This window comes from Mustelus asterias, unplaced genomic scaffold, assembly GCF_964213995.1.
Source record: "Mustelus asterias unplaced genomic scaffold, sMusAst1.hap1.1 HAP1_SCAFFOLD_257, whole genome shotgun sequence".
NCBI lineage: Eukaryota > Metazoa > Chordata > Chondrichthyes > Carcharhiniformes > Triakidae > Mustelus > Mustelus asterias.
In genome coordinates, this window is record NW_027590224.1 from 170,169 (window position 1) to 191,339 (window position 21,171).

Genomic DNA, 21,171 nt, shown 5'->3' on the forward strand with positions numbered 1-21,171 from the left:
AGGTTACAGAGATATTGAGAGTTGGAGGGGCTGGAGGAGGTTAGGGAGAGTTGTAGGAAGCTGGAGGATGTTACAGAGATGGGGAAGGTTGTAGGTGCTGGAAGAGGTTACAGAGATAGAGAGGGTTGTAGGGGCTGGAGGATGTTACAGAGATAGGGAGTTTTGTCGAGGTTGGAGGAGGTTACAGAGATGGGGAAGGTTGTAGGGTCTGGAGGAGGTTATAGAGATAGGTAGGACTGTAGGGGCTGGATGAGATCACAGAGGTAGGGAGTGTTGTCGAGGTTGCAGGAGGTTACAGAGATAAGGAGGTTTGTAGGGGCTGGAGGATGTTACAGAGATAGTGAGGGTTGTAGGGGCTGTAGGAGGTTACAGAGATAGGGAGGGTCGTAAGGGCTGGAGGAGGGTACAGAAATGGAGAGCGTTGTAGGGGCTGGAGGAGGTTACAGAGATAGGGAGGGGTATAGGGGCTGGAAAAGCGTACAGAGATAGGGAGGATGGTAGGAGCTGGAAAAGAGTGCAGAAAAGGTGTGTGTTGTAGGGACTGGCAGAGGTCACAGAGGTAGGGACTGCTTTCGTGATTGGAAGAGGTTACAGAGGTGGGGGGCTGTTGGGCTGAAGGAGGTTACAGAGATAGGGAGGGTTGAAGGGGTGGAGGAGGTTATAAAGATAGTGAGAGTTGTAGGGGCTGGAGGAGGTTACAGAGACAGGGAGGGACGTGGAGGGATTTGAAACGAGGATGATAATTTTAACTTGATGATGTTGCTGGATTAGGATTCAATATCCAGTGAGTAACGGGGGTGTTCAGTTCAAAGACACAGCAGCAGAATTTTGGATGAGCTCAAGTTCACAGAGAATGCAACAACATTTCACTAACAGATCCCAAAGTTACGTAGTTATCTGACAGTACGGAGAATTTACTCACTGGTTATACAGCAGGACAGGTTTCCCAATTCAACCATTGGTAAGTCGTCGGCGGAAGCAGTTCCCGTGTGACCCTCTGTTTGTCTGGACCTGGTCAACATGCAGCAACAAGCGTTCTCTCCAAGAGATCCTGATGCAGCTGAACAGATCTCTTGAGTAGGTTTTGGAATCATTAATGTTTTCCAGGTAGATATTGTTCCTCTCCAAATTTCAGATTCAGAGGATGATTTCCAAATGTAAAAGTGGCTGCAGAATAGAGAAACAATTGGTTAGCACCAACTCATGACGTTTTAGACAGAGGCAGCAATTGAGTGGTCACTGTGTCTAAGTCCAAAGTAAAGTGAGTGAGTGAGCTTGCACATGGCCAGTGGGAGAGATCTCGTCCGGAGTGAGATTCAGCCAGGGTGAGGGTAAGGCTATTGGAAATTTGGAGCTGAGTGGCAATTTGATGCTGAGGGGAAAGAGGTGCTTTCTGCTTTTTCTCCTCTCTTTCCAACTTTTAAATCCTAGCTGTGGTCTTGCCCTGCTGCAGTAGTAGAGGACACAAGGGAAAGAGCTGATTGGTAAGTAATAAAGTTGGGTAAGTATTTAATCGTTTTATCGCTTATAGTTTCTGAGGTAATTTTTGCGGTTTATACTCTGTGAGGGTTATATTCAGTAGTACCTAGAAACAGGAAAGAAGGACCCTAGAGAATTGGATATAATCTGATATCAAGCAATTTCCAAAAGTTTAATTTCAAAGGGGTAAGACATGGCAGGAGAGCTCCAGGCCATGGTCTGCTCTTCATGCTCCATGTGGGAAGCTGGGAACCTTCCCAGTGCCCGGGCCCAGCATGTGTGCAGGAAGTGTCTCCAGCTACAGCTCCTGGAAGCCAGTGTTTCGGAGCTGGAGCGGTGGCTGGGGACACTGGAGTATCCGTGAGGCGGAGAGTATCATGGATAGTATGTATAGAGAGGTGGTCACACCGCAGGCTCAGACTCCACAGGCAGGAAGGGAATGGGTGACCACCAGACAGAGCAACAGAGCTAGGCAGGCAGTGCAGGAATCTCCTGTGGCTATTCCCCTGCAAATCAGATATACCGTTTTGGATATTGTTGAGGGGAATGACCTTTCAGAGAAAAACAGCAACAGCCAAATCCGTTGCACCATGGTTGATTCTGCTGCAGAGGGGAGGGGTAAAAAGTGTAAGAATGTAATAGTTATAGGGGATTCAATTGTAAGGGGAATAGATAGGTGTTTCTATGGCTGCAAACCAGACCAGGATGGTATGTTGCCTCCCTGCTGCTCGGGTCAAGGGTGTTTTGGAGCATTTACAGGAAATTCTGAAGGGGGAGGGTGAACAGCCGGTTGTCACAGTACACGTTGGTACAAATGACAAAGGTGAAAAATGGGATGAGGTCCTAAAAGCAGAATATAGGGAGCTAGGAAGCAAGCTGAAAAGTAGGACCTCAAAGGTTGTGATCTCAGGATTACTACCAGTGCCACGTGCTAGTCAGAGTAGAAACAGCAGGATACATAGGATGAATACGTGGCTGAAAAGATGGTGTGAGGGGGAGGGATTCAGGTTCCTGGGGCATTGGGACAAGTTTTGGGAGAGGTGGGACCTGCACAAACTGGACGGTTACATCTGGTCAGGACCAGGACTGATGTTCTTGGCGGGCGGGGGGGAATACTTGGTAAAGTTAACGTTTATATATTAGTCACAAGTAGGCTTACATTAACATTGCAATGAAGTTACTGTGAAAATCCCCGAGTCGCCACACTCTGGCACCTGTGAGGGTACACTGAGGGAGAGTGGTTGGGGAGGGTTTAAACTAATATGGCAGAGGGATGGGAACCTTTTTAAGGATTCAGAGCAATGGAAATCAAGAACAAGTGGAAAAGACAGTAAGGAGAATAAAAAAAGTGATAGGCAGAGAAATGAAGGGCCAGAGTCAAATAAGGGCAGCGTAAAACAAAAGTAGGAATGGGACAAGAAATGTTAAAAGGGCTCACCTTAAGGTTTTATTCCTGAATGCTCAGAGCATTCGAAATAAAATGCATGAATTAGTTGCACAGATAGATGTAAAGGGGTAGGATATAGTTGACATTATGGAGACGTGGCTCCAAGGTGACCAAGGATGGGAAATAAACATTGAAGGCTATTCAGTGTTTAGAAAGGACAGACAGAAAGGAAAAGGTGGCGGAGTTGCATTGTTGATTAAAGAAGCTATTGATATAATATTGAGGAAAAATTTTAATATCGATGATGTGGAATCTGTATGGGTCGAATTAAGAAACACAGAGGGGCAAAAAACATTGGTGGGGGTGGTATACAGATCACCAAACTACGGTGGTAATGTTGGGAAAAGCATTAGACAGGAAATCAGAGATGCATGTGTTAAAGGAACATCTGTGATTATGGCAACTTTAATCTACATATAGATTGGGAGAGTCAAATTAGTCTCAGTACAATAGAGGAGGAATTTCTGGAGTGCGTACGGGATGGTTTTCTGGAGCAATACGTTGAGGAACCAACAATGGAACAGGCCATCTTGGATTGGGTATTGTGCAATGAGAAAGGATTAGTTGGCAGTCTAGTTGTGAGAGAACGCTTGGGGATGAATGACCATAATATGATCGAATCCTTTGTCAAGGTGGATAGTGATGCAGTTGATTCTGAGACTAGAGTCCTGAATCTCAATAAAGGTAACTATGATGGTATGAGACATGACTTGGCCATGATGGACTGGGAAACATTAGTGAAAGGAAGGACAGTGGACAGGCAATGGCAGGGATTTAAGGAACAAATAGGTGAACTCCAGACATTGTTTATTCCTGTTTGCTGCAAGAGTGGTCAGGGAATTGCGGCCACATCATGGCTTACAAGGGAAATTAGAAATGGTATTAGATTCAAGGAAGAAGCATACGAATTGGCAAGAAAAAGCAATAGTCCCAAGGATTGGGAGCAGTTTAGCATTCAGCAAAGGAGGACCAAGCGATTGATTAAGAAGGGTAAAATAGAGCATGAAAGTAAACTGGCGGGAAACATAAAAACTGACTGTAAAAGTTTCTATAGGTATGTAAAGAGAAAAAGATTGACAAAAACGAATATAGGCCCTTATAGTCAGAAATGGGAGAATTCATAACGGGGAACAAAGAAATGGCTAATTCATACTTTGCTTCTATCTTCATAAAGAAAGACATGAATAATGCACCAGAAGTTCTGAGAGAAACAAGTTTTAGTGAGATGCTGAAGGAAATCTGCATTAGTAGTGAAATGGTTTGGGGGAAATTGATGGGATTGAAGGTGGAGAAATCTCCAGGGTCTGATAATCTTCATCCCAGAGTACTTAAGGAAGTTGCCCTGGAAATAGTAGATCCATTGGTGGTCATTTCTCAAAATGCTTTGGACTCTGGACTGGTTCCTACAGATAGGAGGGTAGCTAATGTCAACCCACTATTCAAAAAGGGAGGTAGGGAGAAAACAGGGAACTTTAGGCCAGTGAGCCTAACGTCAGTACTGAGGAGGTTGCTGGAGTCCATTATCAAGAATTTCATAACTCGGCATTGGAAGGCAGTGGTATAATCAGAAAGGTCAGTACGGATTTACAAAAAGGAAATCATGTTTGATGAATCTAGTGGTATTCTTTGAAGAGGTAACTAGTAGAATTGACCGAGGAGAACCAGTGGATGTAGCTCATATAGACTTTAAGAAGGCTTTCGCCAAGGTCTCACATAACAGACTACTATGCAAAGTTAAAGCGCATGGGATTACAGGTAATGTCTTGAGATGGATAGAAAACTGGTTAGCAGATAGGAAGCAAAGAATGGCATGAATGGGTCTTTTTCCGATTGGTAGGCAGTGACTCGGGGGGTTCCGCAGGGCTCTGTGCGAGGACCCCAACTGTTCACATTATATGTTAATGATTTGGAAGAGGGAACTAAATGCATTATCTCAAAGTTTGCAGATGATACAAAGTTGGGTGGGAGGGTGAGCTGTGAGGAGGATGCAGAGACACTTCAGCATGATTTGGACTGGCTGAGTGTGTGGGCATCTGCATGGCAGATGCAGTGTAATGTGGGTAAATGTGAGGTTATCCACTTTGGTGGCAATAATAGGAAGACAAATTATTACTTGAGTGGGTGTAAATTGAGAGAGGTGGATACTCAGCGAGACCTTGGACTCATCGTGCATCAGCTGCTGAAAGTAAGCACGCAGTAATCCCCTCTGAATCTCCTGCCCCTTACCCTAAAACTGCCCCCTGAGTTGGACCCCTCAACCAAGAGGAACAGCTGCTCCCTACTCACCTAGTCCATACCCCTCATAATCTTATACACCTCAATCATGTCCCCCTTCAGCCTTCTCTGCTCTAAAGAAAACAATCCAAGCCTATCCAGTCGCTCCTTATAGCTCAAATGCTCCATCCCAGGCAACATCCGGGTGAACCTCCTCTGTACCCCCTCTAGTGCTATCACGTCCTTCCTATAGTGAGGTGACCAGGACTGCACACAGTCTCCAGCTGTGGCCTAACCAATGCTCTGTACAACCCCTCCTTATTCTTATACTCTATTCCACAACTGATAACAGCCAGCGTCCCAAACGCCTGCTTAACTGCTCTATTCTCCTGCTCTGGCTTCAGGGATCTGGGAATACGTTCCCCAAGATGCATCTGTTCCTCCGATGTTCTGCCATTCATTAAATAATCCCTCATCTTGTTTCTTCTTCCAAAGTGTATCACCTCGCACTTAGCAGGGTTAAATACCAAGTACTACTGTTCTGCCCATCTGATCAACCCATTTATATCTTCCTGTAACCTATGATCATCTTCTTCACTATTAACCACCCTACCAATCTTGGTGTTGGTTGTAAACTTGCTTAACATTCACCCCACTTTGTCATCTATATCATTTATATATATAACAAAAAATAAGGATCCCAGTACTGATCCTTGTGGCACACCACTGGGCACCAGCCTCCAGTCACTCAAATAGCCTTCTACCACTACCTTTATGTCCTATTACTGAGTCAGTTTCTGATTCATCTCGACAGGTTTCCCTGAATTCCATGTGCTTTAACCTTCTCAATCCATCTCCCATAGACAAGGTAGTCAATATTGAATAGGGAAAGGGTTACTGTTTTTTTTGTACTCAATGTATTTTGTACCTAAAAGGTTGAACTTTGTACCTGGAATGTATCACAATCATAACCCTTCCTTATGACTAGTCTCCCCTTTGTTTATATTGCTCCTGGTAGTAGTATAAGCCATTTGTTCATGGTTCCCTCGCTTGTTTATATCATTCTGATAAAACAGACAGTTAAATGTAAATGTTGGGTTGTAAGTCTTGCTTTTCCCGTAGGCTTGTGTATGATTTAAACAAAGGAAGCAGCGACCAAATGGTAGAGTGCGAGAATGGCCGTTTGAAGGAGGACTCCCACTGGGACAGCTGCAATCGCACACAGTCACTTCAAAGGAAAAGCCGCGGGAAGAGCAGGGGACCAGAGGTTGCATCTTGACTACAACTACCAGGAGAATTGTGCTTTATGACCCAAGGATACCAGATAGTCTCTAACCATAAACCAGAGTGTATCAGAAGCTGCTAAAGGAACTATAATTTATGATCAAGGACTGTTAACTGGACTTTGCTTTATGGCTTGTATTGGGAACCCTGATGTATAAAGGTCCACGCTTCTTGTGTTCAGGGAGAACTTTGGCTTCCGCTTTCAAGGGGTTAAGTTCTCCCGCAAGCTTGTGAGAATAAAGCCTGACTGTATTTTGATGCAGACCAGCCTCAGAGGTATTTTTACCGACTTCATTTGGTGCCGAAAGCCGGGAGACCCCCGGGATCTGTTTGCGGGGACTCTGTTTGCGGGCTCAGGTTGAATGGCCACAACCTGGGCACTGGAATAGAGTTCTGAACCTAATAGGGTGAGTCAAACTACAGTGGGCTGATCATATGTGATGAGAGAGTGTGAGAGTGAAAGACGTCTGAACTGAACACATACGGACAAGGAGGCATTTGTCTTTAATACTCAAGTGAGTGTAAAGACTGGAGAAAAAGGTGCCTGAGGTGTGATGTTCAGACGTGAGTGAGAAAGAAACTGTCTGAGTGACCACTGGAGTAAAAGCCGGCTTAATGAAGTAAGCTTAATGTAAGCTTAATAGTGTAAGCGGTGGTACAGAGGGATTTGATCACCCCTGACAGGTAACACCGGACTCCAATAAGAGCGACCTAGGAGTGGGAGAGCGAGAAGGGAGAATAGAAGACTCCAGGTGGTGAGTATAAAACTTATCTGTATTATGGCGGGATCACAAAGACAGTGGGGACCTCCGGAATCCCTGATAAATGAGTGTATGACTGAGAGAAACAAATTCATTAAACAGATGAGAAAAAGGGGGTTCAACTTATCCTACCCTCTGGGCCAACAGCATAAGTGGTTGGATAAAGAAAAGAGAAACATGACAAAGAAAATAGGAGTATTGTTAATACATCAGTTAGCTGGACTGATTGAACAAGTAGTCGCCTCTACTAAGAAGTGGAGTGAGGATAAAGAAAGGATTAGGGAGTTAGAATCCAGAGTAAGGGAACTGAAGAAACAAAACCAAGTATTAGAAGAAAAGCAATGGAGAGGGGAAACCGTTCCTCTACCTCCTTATGAGTCCACACAACAGGGACTAACCGCTCTTCCAGAGGAGTGGGAAGCGCTAGAACACAACTTAGTGCTAGTAACCCAAGGGGGAACAGATGCGCAGCCAAAAGTAAATTATGAACCATTCACCCCAGGTGAGAGGCAGCAGATAATGGCTTCCCTGGGTAAATTACAACCTAGAAGCGCAAACACTAAATTCTGGGAAGAATTAGACACAATCTGGGTAGGACACCTATTACACCTGAGAGACGTACACCAGCTGGCCAGGGCAGCCTGTCCAGCAGATAAGTGGAGACAGGTAGCAGGTGGACCTGCTGCTCCTCCAGCACAGGATTATGCCCAACAGACATCCTTCGCCCAGTTTAAGGTAGAAATTCAGAGAGTGTTAGGGAATGCTCCTACTAACTGGAGCAGAATGACCACAACAAAACAGCTAAAAGGGGAAGGAACTTCTGAATATGGGGGATGGTTGTTCCAGGTATATCAGGAGTGCTCCGGACAAGGAAACCCAGGGCGAGGAGATCGAGCGTTCATCCAGGCTTTTAAGGATGAATTCTTTAGTGTTCACCAAAAAATCCTTAAAATGGGAATTCTCAGTACCCCGAACTATGATGAGTTGGTCGAATGGGCTAATGGCAGACCTGGAGGTGGATAGGAGAGATCTTAGTTTTTATATTTCAGTGTTTTTGTGTGATCTGGTTACTAGTCGAATGTAGGTGGTTATTGTTGTATTAGATTGAGAGCAGGAGTTGTAGCCTTTGTTTGTTCTTGTGGAGTGTTTATTGCGGGTAATAAATGACCTTAGTTTAACCTCAGGAGAGCTCGGAAGGTGTTAAGACTGTTAAAGATTAAAGTGATAAGATTTCTTGAATTTACTTCTGTTCTGAGTTTTAATTACAGTTTGGAAGAAAGAAGAATAAAAGTGACTGTCTTAATCCAAGTTCTGTATTCTTTTAAATATTTTACTTACATCTCACTTTGAGATGTTAAGTTTGAATGAATGTTGGAAGCTTCCATGTGTGTCTATGTGTGTTTACAAAGTTGTTTGCTTTGTTGTGATTTTACAACAGTGGGTTTGATACAGAGTTTAAATAAAATTAAAAAGGTAAATTGAAATTTCAAAATCGAAGTACATAAATTGAAGTTTGAAATAGCCAATTTGAATTTTGATTAAACGTGTGTTTGAATTTTGTTAAGAAAGGATTTAAACCTTGGAGGGAACCATGTGCTCTCTCCTTTGTCTTGAAGTGAAGATTATGAGAGAGGAACCCTGATGTATAAAGGTCCACGTTTCTTGTGTTCAGGGAGAACTTTGGCTTCCGCTTTCAAGGGGTCAAGTTCTCCCGCAAGCTTGTGAGAATGAAGCCTTACTGTATTTTGACTCAGACTAGCCTCAGAGGTATTTTTTACCGACTTCAAATATCTTTTCCCAAAGGTAGGGGAGTCTAAAACTAGAGGGCACAGGTGAGAGGGGAGAGATACAAAAGTGTCCAGAGGGGCAATTTTTTCACACAGAGGGTGGTGAGTGTCTGGAGCAAGCTGCCAGAGGTAGTAGTAGAGGCGGGTACAATTTTATCTTTTAAAAATCATTTAGATAGTTACATTGGTACGATGGGTATAGAGGGATATGGGCCAAATGCGGGCAATTGGGATTAGCTTAGGGTTTTTAAAAAAAAAGGACAGCATGGACAAGTTGGGCTGAAGGGCCTGTTTCCATGCTGTAAACCTCTATGACTCTATGTGGGACCTTATCAAAAGCTTTGCTAAAATCCATAAAATACATCAATGCCCTTCCCTCATCCACACACTTGATCACATTTTTGAAAGATTCTAATAAATTTGTTAGGCAGGAATTACAGGAATTGAAGATTAATCTCCAGGAAAGAGCTGGGAGTAAAACCTGATGAAGGAGCTTGAGGCTCCGAAAGCTAGTGCTGCCAAATAAACTTGTTGGACTTTAACCTGGTGTTGTGAGACTTTTTACAGTAAAACCTGAGGCAGTGAAAAAATAAGGTTCTTTCAATGCTTCTGTTCATTAATTTCCAAATGTCTGATTGGCCAGAGGATGGACGTACCAAGCAACCAATGGGGTTGAGCTTGACACTTGGTACGAGGCAGTACTGATGTAACCTCCAGGAATTCACCCGGCCAGAGTTAGTTACCGTATGGTGCTGGGCCTCCCCCCTTGAACCGCTGGAGTCCGTATGTTTTTTCTATCTCTAACTTTATAATTTTGAACATTTTTACCAGATCTTCACCACCTCTAAATCTGCTGTTTCTTCTCACCATGAGGGGCATGGGAACAGGAGGAGGCCATTCAGTCCCTTGAACATGTTCTGCATCAGACTAAGGTTTCTTCTCCCTTCGACCGTCTCGTGAGTTCCCTTTCCAGTGACTGTAACATTCCTCCTAAGGTAGGTTACCCAATCATTTTAACAATTTGAAACAAATAGAAACAAGGTTTTTCCAGTGTGGGGTGAAGTTTGTGAATGTAGCCCAGTCCATCAGGCAAACCAGCCTCCCATCCATAGACTCTGCCTACACTTCCCGCTGCCTCGACAAAGCAGCCAGCATAATTAAGAACCCCACACACCCCGGACAGTCTCTCTTCCACCTTCTTCTGTCGGGAAAAACATACAAAAGTCTGAGGTCAAGTACCAACCGACTCGAGAACAGCTTCTTCCCTGCTGCCATCAGACTTTTGAATGGACCTAACTCGCATTAAGTTGATCTTTCTCTACACCCTAGTTATGACTGTAACACTACATTCTGCACTCTCTCCTTTCCTTCTTTATGAACGGTATGCTTTGTCTGTATAGTGCACAAGAAACAACACTTTTCACTGTATGTTAACACATGTGACAATAATAAATCAAGTCAAATCAAAATTTTGGTAGGGAGATTGAGGGAAGACGGTATAAAATAAAAGTACAATTCTGAATAGGGTGCAGGAACAGAGGAACCTGGATGTTAAAATGTTAAATGAAGGTGGCAGGACAGGCTAAGAAAGTGGTTACTCAAGTAGATAGATGGGATCCTGGGCTTGAGAGGCAGAGACGACAAAAGCAAGGAGGTGGTGAACCTTAATAAAACACTGATTCAAACTCAATTGGAATACTGTGTCCAGTTCTGGGCATCACACTTTAGGAAGTTTGTGAAGACAGTGAGTTAATATGATCTAGTAGAGGCTGGTTCAGTCATGGCATTCAAAGGGAATTGGATCATGAACTAAAAAGGAAAGATTTGCAAGGCCTCAGGAAAGGAAGAGTGGGACTATCTGCGATGTTCTTGCAGGGAACATGTCCAGACACGATGGGCCGAGTGTCCTCCTTGGGTGCTGTAACCATTCTCTGCTGAACAATCTTCAACCTGCTGCAATACCAGTTTCATGACACCAGAGGGCGAACTAACCGGCCTGCAGCCTCCTCTAGTGGCCGAAAAAGGTTCTGCAACATTTTATCCATTGCTGGTTCTCTGTAGGAGGTTGAGGCATGTGGAATGACACATCACAAGAGGAGGCCATGGGGCTCCTTGAATGGCCTCCTTCTGTTCCTATATTATTTGCTTTCAACCCTCAGTACATTTCAGAGCTCATACTCATACTGGGTGGGATTCTCTGGCCTTACCCATGGCTGGGATTTTTTGGTCCCGCTGCTGTGAATGGAGATTTGGCTGGGCGCCAAATTCTCCATTTGTGCTGGCAGTGGTGGCAGGGTGAACAACATCGGAGACTTCCAGCCACTTGCGTCCCTCTGGATACCAAATCTCCTACCACTGGAAATACTTTCTCCTTATTTACTCTAACCAAAGCCCCTCATGATTTTGAACACCTTGAATAAACTGTTACTTGATAGTATAGAACTTGAATATTGCTCAGAAGAGAGACATGTTACAGAAATTTTTCATCTTTCACTCATCAGGACAAATGCAAGAATGCCAAATTTCAAACTCTCACAACAATTTACACTACAGGAGAAAAACATGCTATCCAGTTTCAAAGCCTCTGAATACTCCAGAAACAATGGCTACTTGAACATGATCCTTGAGAATACAGTGGAACCCCGATTTAACGCGCCCCGATTTAGCGCGAATTCAGATATAACACGATGAATCATTGGACCCTTTTCTTCCCGCTAATAATTGGCAAATTTAGCGCGACCCCGATTTAGCGCGACCGCGCTTTTTTCGCTACCCCGCTTTTATGTACCCCAACCATCGCGTTATAACGGGGCCGCACTGTATTTGCTTCCCTGGAACATTTGCAAACAGGGATCCAGGGGAGGTGAAAATCAGAGTCAACATGTACACATGTAAATATGGTTGGAAAACCAATTGAGGTCCTGGAGAGGGGGCAGCACTGACTGATTAATCCTCAGTGTGCTAGTAGCTACACTAACAACCAATTTAAGATAATCAGTTGAATGTGGTTCAGTCGCTTGCTGAAAATTACATACATTCATAAACAGGACCCATTCTCTGAAAACGAAAGCAATATGTTTTGATTTGATTTATTATTGTCACATTTATGAGTATACAATGAAAAGTATAATTTCTTGCGCGCTATACAAAGCATACTGTATTTAGAGAAGGAGAGGGTGCAGAATGTAATGTTACAGTCACAGCTAGGGTGTAGAGAAAGATCAACTTAATATGAGGTAGGCCCATTCAAACGTCTGCTGGCAGCAGGGAAGAAACTGTTCTTGAGTTGGTTGGTACGTGACCTCAGACTTTAGTATCTTTTTCCCGACGGAAGAAGGTGGAAGAGAGAATGTCCGGGGTGCGTGGGGTCCTTAATTATGCTGGCTGCTTTTCCGAGGCAGCAGGAAATATAGACGGTGTTAATGGATGGGAGGCTGGTTTGCACGATGGACTAGGCTTCGTTCACAACCCTTTGTATTTTCTTGCAGTCTTGGTCAGAGCAGAGGCATACCAAGCTGTGATACACCCGGAAAGAATACTTTCTATAGTGCATCTGTAGAAATTGGTGAGAGTCGTAGTGGACATGCCAAATTTCCTTAGCCTCCTGAGAAAGTAGAGGCGTTGGTGGGCTTTCTTAACTATAGCATCAGCGTGGAGAGACCAGGACAGGTTATTGGTGATCTGGACACCTAGAAACTTGAAGCTCTCGACCATTTCCACTTCATCCCTCTTGATGTAGACAGGGGCATGTCCTCCACGTTGCTTCCTGAAGTCGATGACTATCGCCTTCATTTTAGTGTACAAGCCTTGCACCTTTTTGACTCTTTTGCGCTTGCGTGTCTATAGGTGCACACTGCTTTCTCCATTGCAATGCCTTAGCCAACCAGAGTAAACCTGCCTACAAATAAGCACTATTTTCTCCTGTATAAATTGGTGTGAGCACTTGAAATTTGGCATTCTTCTGGAAGTCCCAGCAAGCTTTGGCAAATCGTCTCTCTCTTCAGCAATATTCAGCATCTATTAAATTTTCCCAAAACCTTCCCTGTACAATCCCAGCTTTCTCCTGTCTCTCCAAATAACCTCATCCAGGGTTCAGCCCTTCTCTGACAATGTTCTCTCTCTCACTCTCTCTCTCTCATACACCCACACAGACCTGCCCACACTTGTTGACTTTCATGTTAAGAGCAGATAAAATAAGAATGAAAAAAAAATGAGTTTTTTCACACAGGAGTTGACTAAATCTAGGATTCTCAGCTGCAAGCTGCTGTGGAAGTACGATGAATAAACGGGAATAAGGTAGTTGCTTCAAAAGTGGCATATTCAAGGGCTGAACAGAAATGTAAAATAGACTAGATGGGGTATTAAAGAGTACAGGAGTGAAGGAGAGAGTGGGATTAGAGTGAGTGGGACATTGAAGGGTACAGGATGTGGTGGGGAGTTGGATTAAACTGTGTAACTCATGTGAAGAAATAGACACTTCATAGACTGAATTATTAGAAAAAAGAAATCCTCCCAAAATATAAGATTAGAACAGAAACTGAAAAGTTATTGCATGCTTCCAAAATGATTTATTTCTTTATTTTGTTTATTCATTTTATTTGACTTCATTTAGAAACATAGAAAACTACAGCACAAAACAGGCCCTTCGGCCCCACAAGTTGTGCCGAACATATCCCTACCTTTTAGGCCTACCTATAACCCTCCATCCTATTAAGTCCCATGTACTCATCCAGGAGTCTCTTAAAGACCCTATTGAGTTTGCCTCCATTACCACTGACGGCAGCCGATTCCACTCACCCACCACCCTCTGTGTGAAAAACTTCCCCCTAACATTTCCCCTGTACCTACACCCCAGCACCTTAAACCTGTGTCCTCTCGTAGCAGCCATTTCCACCCTGGGAAAAAGCCTCTGAGAGTCCACCCAATCTATGCCTCTCAACATCTTATATACCTCTATTAGGTCTCCTCTCATCCTACGTCTCTCCAAGGAGAAAAGACCGAGCTCCCTCAGCCTATCCTCATCAGGCATGCCACTCAATCCAGGCAACATCCTTGTAAATCTCCTCTGCACCCTTTCAATCATTTCCACATCCCTCCTGTAATGAGGCGACCAGAACTGAGCACAGTACTCCAAGTGGGGTCTGACGAGGGTCTTATATAGCTGCATCATTATCCCCGGACTCCTAAACTTAATCCCTCGATTGATAAAGGCCAGCACACCATACACCTTCTTAACCACCTCCTCCACCTGCGGGGCTGATTTTAGAGTCCTGTGGACTGAGGAGATTGGAGAAGCTGGGATCGTTCTCCTCGGGGCGGAGAAAGTTAAGGGGGAGATTGAATCGAGGTGTGCAGAATCACGAGGGGGGTTTGGATGGAGTGAATGAGGAGAAAGTGTTTCCAGTGACAGGAGACTCTGTACCCAGAGGGGACACAGCTTGAAGAGAATTGGGAAAAGAACCTGTGTGTGTGTGTGTGTGTGTGTGTGTGTGTGCGTGTGTGGGAAAATTTTGTGTTCTACACAGTGAGTTGTGATCTGGAAGGCGCTGCCTGAAAGGGCAGTGGAAGCAGATTCAACAGGGAATTAGCATTTCAAAAGATAATTAGATATAAACTTGAAAAGAGAAACTTGCAAAGCTGGGGCAAGAGGAGGGGATTGGGACTAATTGAATAGCTCTTTAAAAAAACCAACACAAGCACAATGGGCTGAGTGGCCTCCTTCTGTGCTGCATCATGCTATGCTTCTGATGGAGATACTATTGCACTATTAGAACATAGAACATTACAGCGCAGTACAGGCCCTTCGGCCCTCAATGTTGCGCCGACCAGTGAAACCAATCTAAAGCCCCTCTAATCTACACTATTCCAATATCATCCATATGTTTATCCAATAAACTCTTGAACGCTCTCAACGTTGACGAGTCCACCACTGCTGCAGGCAGGGCATTCCACGCCCTTACTACTCTCTGAGTAAAGAACCTACCTCTAACATCTGTCCTATACCTCTCACCCCTCAATTTAAAGCTATGTCCCCTCGTGCTAGCCAACACCATCCGAGGAAAAAGGCTCTCACTATCCACCCTATCTAATCCTCTGATCATCTTGTATGCCTCTATTAAGTCACCTCTTAACCTTCTTCTCTCTAACGAAAACAACCTCAAGCCCCTCAGCCTTTCCTCATACGATTTTCCCACCATACCAGGCAACATCCTGGTAAATCTCCTCTGCACCCTTTCCAACACTTCCACATCTTTCCTATAATACGGCGCCCAGAACTGTACGCAATACTCCAAATGCGGCCGCACCAGAGTTTTGTACAGTTGCAGCATGACCTCCTGGCTCCGAAACTCAATCCCTCTACCAATAAAAGCTAACACACCGTACGCCTTCTTAACAACCCTATCAACCTGGGTGCCAACTTTCAGGGATCTGTGCACATGGACACCCAGATCCCTCTGTTCATCCACACTACCAAGTATCTTACCATTAGCCCAGTACTCTGTATTCCTGTTACTCCTTCCAAAGTGAATCACCTCACACTTTTCCGCATTAAACTCCATTTGCCACCTCTCAGCCCAGCTCTGCAGCTTATCTATGTCCCTCTGTAACCTGCCACTTCCCTCCGCACTGTCTACAACTCCACCGACTTTAGTGTCATCCGCAAATTTACTAATCCATCCTTCCACGCCCTCATCCAAGTCATTAATAAAAGTGACAAACAGCAGTGGCCCCAAAACAGATCCTTGCGGTACACCACTAGTAACTGAACTCCAGGATGAATATTTCCCATCAACCACCACCCTTTGTTTTTTACAGCTAGCCAATTCCTGATCCAAACCACTAAATCACCCTCAATCCCATGTGTCCGTATTTTCTGCAAAAGCTTACCACGGGGAACCTTATCAAACGCTTTGCTAAAATCCATATACACCACATCAACCGCTTTATCCTCATGCACCTCTTTGGTCACCTTCTCAAAGAACTCAATAAGGTTTGTGAGGCACGACCTACCCTTCACAAACCTGTGCTGACTATCCCTAATCAAATTATTCCTTTCTAGGTGATTATAAATCCTATCTCTTATAATCCTTTCCAATGCTTTGCCCACAACAGAAGTAAGGCTCACCGGTCTATAATTACCAGGGTCGTCCCTACTCCCCTTCTTGAACAAGGGGACAACATTTGCTATCCTCCAGTCTTCTGGCACTATTCCTGTAGACAATGACGACACAAAGATCAAAGCCAAAGGCTCTGCAATCTCCTTTCTAGCCTCCCAGAGAATCCTAGGATAAATCCCATCCGGCCCGGGGGACTTACCCTTTCCAGAATTGCTAACACCTCCTCCTTATGAACATCAATCCCATCCAGTCCAACAGCCTGCATCTCAGTACTCCCCTCAACGACACTATCCCTCTCCAGTGTGAATACCGATGAAAAATATTCATTTAGTGCCTCTCCTATCTCTTCAGACTCCACGCACAACTTTCCACTCCTGATTAACTAAATTAACTCAGTGCTTCTGTAGGTGAATATTTTGCCTCATTACAGGAAGAATGTGGAAAAGATTGAAAGGGTGCAGAGGCGATTTAGCATTTAAGGTAGCTTTTGATATGTAGAAAATTAACTAAATGCTTCTGTAGGTGAATATTTTGCGGTGGGCCAAATGCGATGGCTGAATAGTCATTTTTCTGCTAGAAACCATTAATAATTTTAACACAAAATATGCTGGAATGTGAAATTGGGAATACTGGCATGGAAATCTATTCATCAATATGATCCATAATCGAATAAATAACCTACCTCGAGTAGGCGCGCTTCATCCCACTTCTCTGTAAAATATTTCAGCTGGAGAATTTAAAATTCACAGGTGAGTTTTTGAGACTCGCTGGAACTTTTCCTGAAACACCACCAGTTCTGTCAAGGAACTCAATCCGTCTGAAAGGTGAGCATTTCCTTGTTAACTCCCTCTGCATGACTAACAACTATCAATCAGATGACAGATACAATTTGAGTAAACAAACAACAGGGTAGCTTTCCAGAACCTCCTGGATCGCACGTACATGGGAATCTGTGAGAGATTCTTCGTTCATTCAGCTGGACTAACTTTCTCACGGAGTCAAAGTCAGCATGTTACCAACAATTGTCAAACAAAGTCAGATTAATAGCAGCCAAAAGGGGTATGAGGAACTTTGGGTGGAGAATTATTCAGGGGGAAAGGATGCTGAGAGGGGGGTATCTAGGCCCTGGGACCAATACTCATCACTCAACCACCTTCACTAAAAACAAAAGAAACACATGACAAGTTGGTCATTTATTTTAATGGTATTTATTTATCAGTCACAAAGTAAGGCTTACATTAACAGAGCAATGAAGTTACTGTGAAATTCCCCTAGTCGCCACAGTCCGGCCCCTGTTCGGGTCAATGCACCTAACCAGCACGTCTTTCAGACTGTGGGAGGAAACGGGAGCACCCGGAGGAAACCCACGCGGACACGAGGAGAACATGCAAACTCCACGCAGACAGTGACCCAAGCCGGGAATCGAACCGGGTCCCTGGTGCTGTGAAGCAGCAGTGCTAACCACTGTGCCACCGTGCCACCCCGCGGGATTCCTGCATGCAGGGATTTTCGGCCATGATGCCCAATGTTGGGCCACAATTCAAGGTGGAGTGCTGCATTTGAAAGGGCCTGATGTGGTGAAAGGCATCACATTCTTCATTTCAAGTGTTGGAATGACCTTGATGAGCTCCATGAGGTTGGCCCCTTGGAGTACGAGCTCCCTGATTGAGGTGATAATTGCCTGCCCAATCAGGGAGCCTCACCTGTGTATATATTGACAAGTGTCAGGGCGACTGACACACTGACCTCTGAGGAGTTATTTCAAGTGTCAGGCTGCTTTACTCCCATTTCCTAACAATGTTCCTTCAGTATCTCCACAGCATTCCCATTTTCCCAGAGGGATAATTGGGGAGCATTTATACAAAACCTTTCACAGTGCCAGGACGTCTCAAACCCTTTCACAGCCAGTGAGTACTTGCAAAGGGTAGTCACTGTTGAAATGCAGCAATTGCGGCAGCCAATTCGTGCACAGCAAGATCCCACAAACAGCAATGAGATAATGAGCCAGATCAGCCTTTTTTTTAACTGATGTTGGCTGATGAATACTTTTTGGCACCAGGGAAACATAGAAAACACTTCCACACCCTCCACTGCACCCGTTCTTTTTTCCAATAGTAACTGTGGGATCTGTTACACCTTCAGGGCTGACAGGAACTGGGGGTCAAAGCCTCACCCTAGAAATGGCAACTACAACAGAAAGTGCAATGCTCCCTCAGTACTGACCCTTTGACAGTGCGGCACTCCCTCAGTACTGACCCTCTGACAGTGCGGTACTCCCTCAGCACTGACCCTCTGACAGTGCGGCACTCCCTCAGTACTGACCCTCTGACAGTGCAGCACTCCCTCAGTACTGACCCTCTGACAGTGCAGCACTCTCTCAGTACTGACCCTCTGACAGTGCAGCACTCCCTCGGTACTGACCCTCTGACATTGCAGCACTCTCTCAGTATCAACCCTCTGACAGTGCGGCGCTCTCTCAGTACTGACCCTCTGACTGTGTGGCACTCTCTCAGTACTGACCCTCTGATAGTGCAGCACTCCCTCAGTACTGAACCTCTGACAGTGCAGCACTCCCTCAGTACAGAGCCTCTGACAGTGCGGCACTCCCTCAGTGCTGACCCTCTGACAGTTCAGCGCTCCCTCAGCACCGCCCCTCTGACAGTGCAGCGCTCCCTCAGTACTGACCCTCTGACAGCGCAGCACTCCCTCAGTACTGACCCTCTGACAGTGCGGCACTCCCTCAGTATTAAGCCTCTGACAGTGCGGCACTCCCTCAGTACTGACCCTCTGACAGTGCGGCACTCCCTCAGTACTGACCCTCTGACAGTGCGGCACTCCCTCAGTACTGACCCTCTGACAGTGCGGCACTCCCTCAGTACTGACCCTCTGACAGTGCGGCACTCCCTCATTACTGACCCTCTGACAGTGCGGCACTCCCTCAGTACTGACCCTCTGACAGTGCAGCACTCCCTCGGTACTGACCCTCTGACAGTGTGGTACTCCCTCAGTATTGAGCCTCTGACAGTGTTGCACTCTCTCAGTACTGACCCTCTGGCAGTGCGGCACTCCCTCAGTACTGACCCTCTGACAGTGCGGCACTCCCTCAGTACTGACCCTCTGACAGTGCAGCACTCCCTCGGTACTGACCCTCTGACAGTGTGGTACTCCCTCAGTATTGAGCCTCTGACAGTGTTGCACTCTCTCAGTACTGACCCTCTGGCAGTGCGGCACTCCCTCAGTACTGACCCTCTGACAGTGCGGCACTCCCTCAGTACTGACCCTCTGACAGTGCGGCACTCCCTCAGTACTGACCCTCTGACAGTGCAGCACTCCCTCAGTATTGAGCCTCTGACAGTGTTGCACTCTCTCAGTACTGACCCTCTGGCAGTGCAGCTCTCCCTCAGTACTGACCCTCTGACAGTGCAGCACTCCCTCAGCACTGACCCTCTGACAGTGCAGCACTCCCTCAGTACTGACCCTCTGATAGTGCAGCTCTCCCTCAGTATTGAGCCTCTGACAGTGCAGCACTCTCTCAGTACTGACCCTCTGGCAGTGCAGCTCTCCCTCAGTTCTGACCCTCTGATAGTGCAGCTCTCCCTCAGTATTGAGCCTCTGATAGTGCAGCACTCTCTCAGTACTGACCCTCTGGCAGTGCAGCTCTCCCTCAGTACTGACCCTCTGACAGTGCAGCACTCCCTCGGTACTGACCCTCTGACAGTGTGGTACTCCCTCAGTATTGAGCCTCTGACAGTGTTGCACTCTCTCAGTACTGACCCTCTGGCAGTGCGGCACTCCCTCAGTACTGACCCTCTGACAGTGCGGCACTCCCTCAGTACTGACCCTCTGACAGTGCAGCACTCCCTCGGTACTGACCCTCTGACAGTGTGGTACTCCCTCAGTATTGAGCCTCTGACAGTGTTGCACTCTCTCAGTACTGACCCTCTGGCAGTGCGGCACTCCCTCAGTACTGACCCTCTGACAGTGCGGCACTCCCTCAGTACTGACCCTCTGACAGTGCGGCACTCCCTCAGTACTGACCCTCTGACAGTGCAGCACTCCCTCAGTATTGAGCCTCTGACAGTGTTGCACTCTCTCAGTACTGACCCTCTGGCAGTGCAGCTCTCCCTCAGTACTGACCCTCTGACAGTGCAGCACTCCCTCAGCACTGACCCTCTGACAGTGCAGCACTCCCTCAGTACTGACCCTCTGATAGTGCAGCTCTCCCTCAGTATTGAGCCTCTGACAGTGCAGCACTCTCTCAGTACTGACCCTCTGGCAGTGCAGCTCTCCCTCAGTTCTGACCCTCTGATAGTGCAGCTCTCCCTCAGTATTGAGCCTCTGATAGTGCAGCACTCTCTCAGTACTGACCCTCTGGCAGTGCAGCTCTCCCTCAGTACTGACCCTCTGACAGTGCAGCACTCCCTCAGTACTGACCCTCTGACAGTGCAGCACATACTGCGGTTCCTCAGTCTTGCAACTGTGGGTTCAAGTTTCACTCTGGCAATTGAGCTTAAATATGAAGCTGACATTCCGGTTTCGGGCTGGGAGTGTGCTCCAATGTTGGAGTGGCAGCACTCTAATCACATGGGACTGAAACTCCTGCTCAGGAGATACTTTGTTCACCTTGATAAAACCCACATAATTGTTTGCTGAAATGATGCAGAATTCAGAGGAAGATGTGAGTTGCAAAATGTTAACCTATCTTGCGATTTAAGACCATTGAGAGACTTGAGTGAGAGAGTACAATGCTTTCGAAAACATGACTTTTCTCTGCCTCTGTTTAAGCAGATGTGGGAAATATTCTCTTGGCGATTAAATCATTTATTCCCTCATGAAATTTTGTAAACAGAAAATAAAATATAGTTTCACTACGTAACCTCTCTATGTCAATAAAACCTCAGTCTATTGTTCTGATAAGTGTAACAACATGTTGAGGCTTGCCCTGAGCTGAGCGTGAAGCTCTTAATAATCTTCGTGTTTGCTGTAGTCTTGTTATTTTTAGCTTAAAGGAAATTTTAGAATGGTAAATCTGTGAAGGAGACCCATCCTTCCTGTGGTGGTTCCTTGAAAGAGATATCAAA

At 45.6% G+C, this 21,171-nt stretch overlaps 1 protein-coding gene across 2 annotated transcripts in view; it reads right to left on the reverse strand.

The window, feature by feature from the left end:
- LOC144485969 (uncharacterized) overlaps nucleotides 1–16,907 on the reverse strand; it is a 186,157-nt gene extending 169,250 nt beyond the window's left edge. The window contains exons 1-2 of one of the 2 annotated variants that reach the window (XM_078204045.1): nucleotides 16,773–16,907; nucleotides 923–1,167 (exon numbers count right to left, since the gene is read on the reverse strand). Coding sequence is in view for 1 of the 2 variants with exons in the window: in XM_078204044.1 (XP_078060170.1) it covers nucleotides 923–959 (37 nt within the window). In the remaining variant the exon portion in view is untranslated. Of the gene's footprint in view, nucleotides 1–922; nucleotides 1,168–16,772 lie in introns of those variants that run through there. The other variant, XM_078204044.1, reaches the window with a different exon arrangement.
- Nucleotides 16,908–21,171: the final 4,264 nt, after the last annotated feature.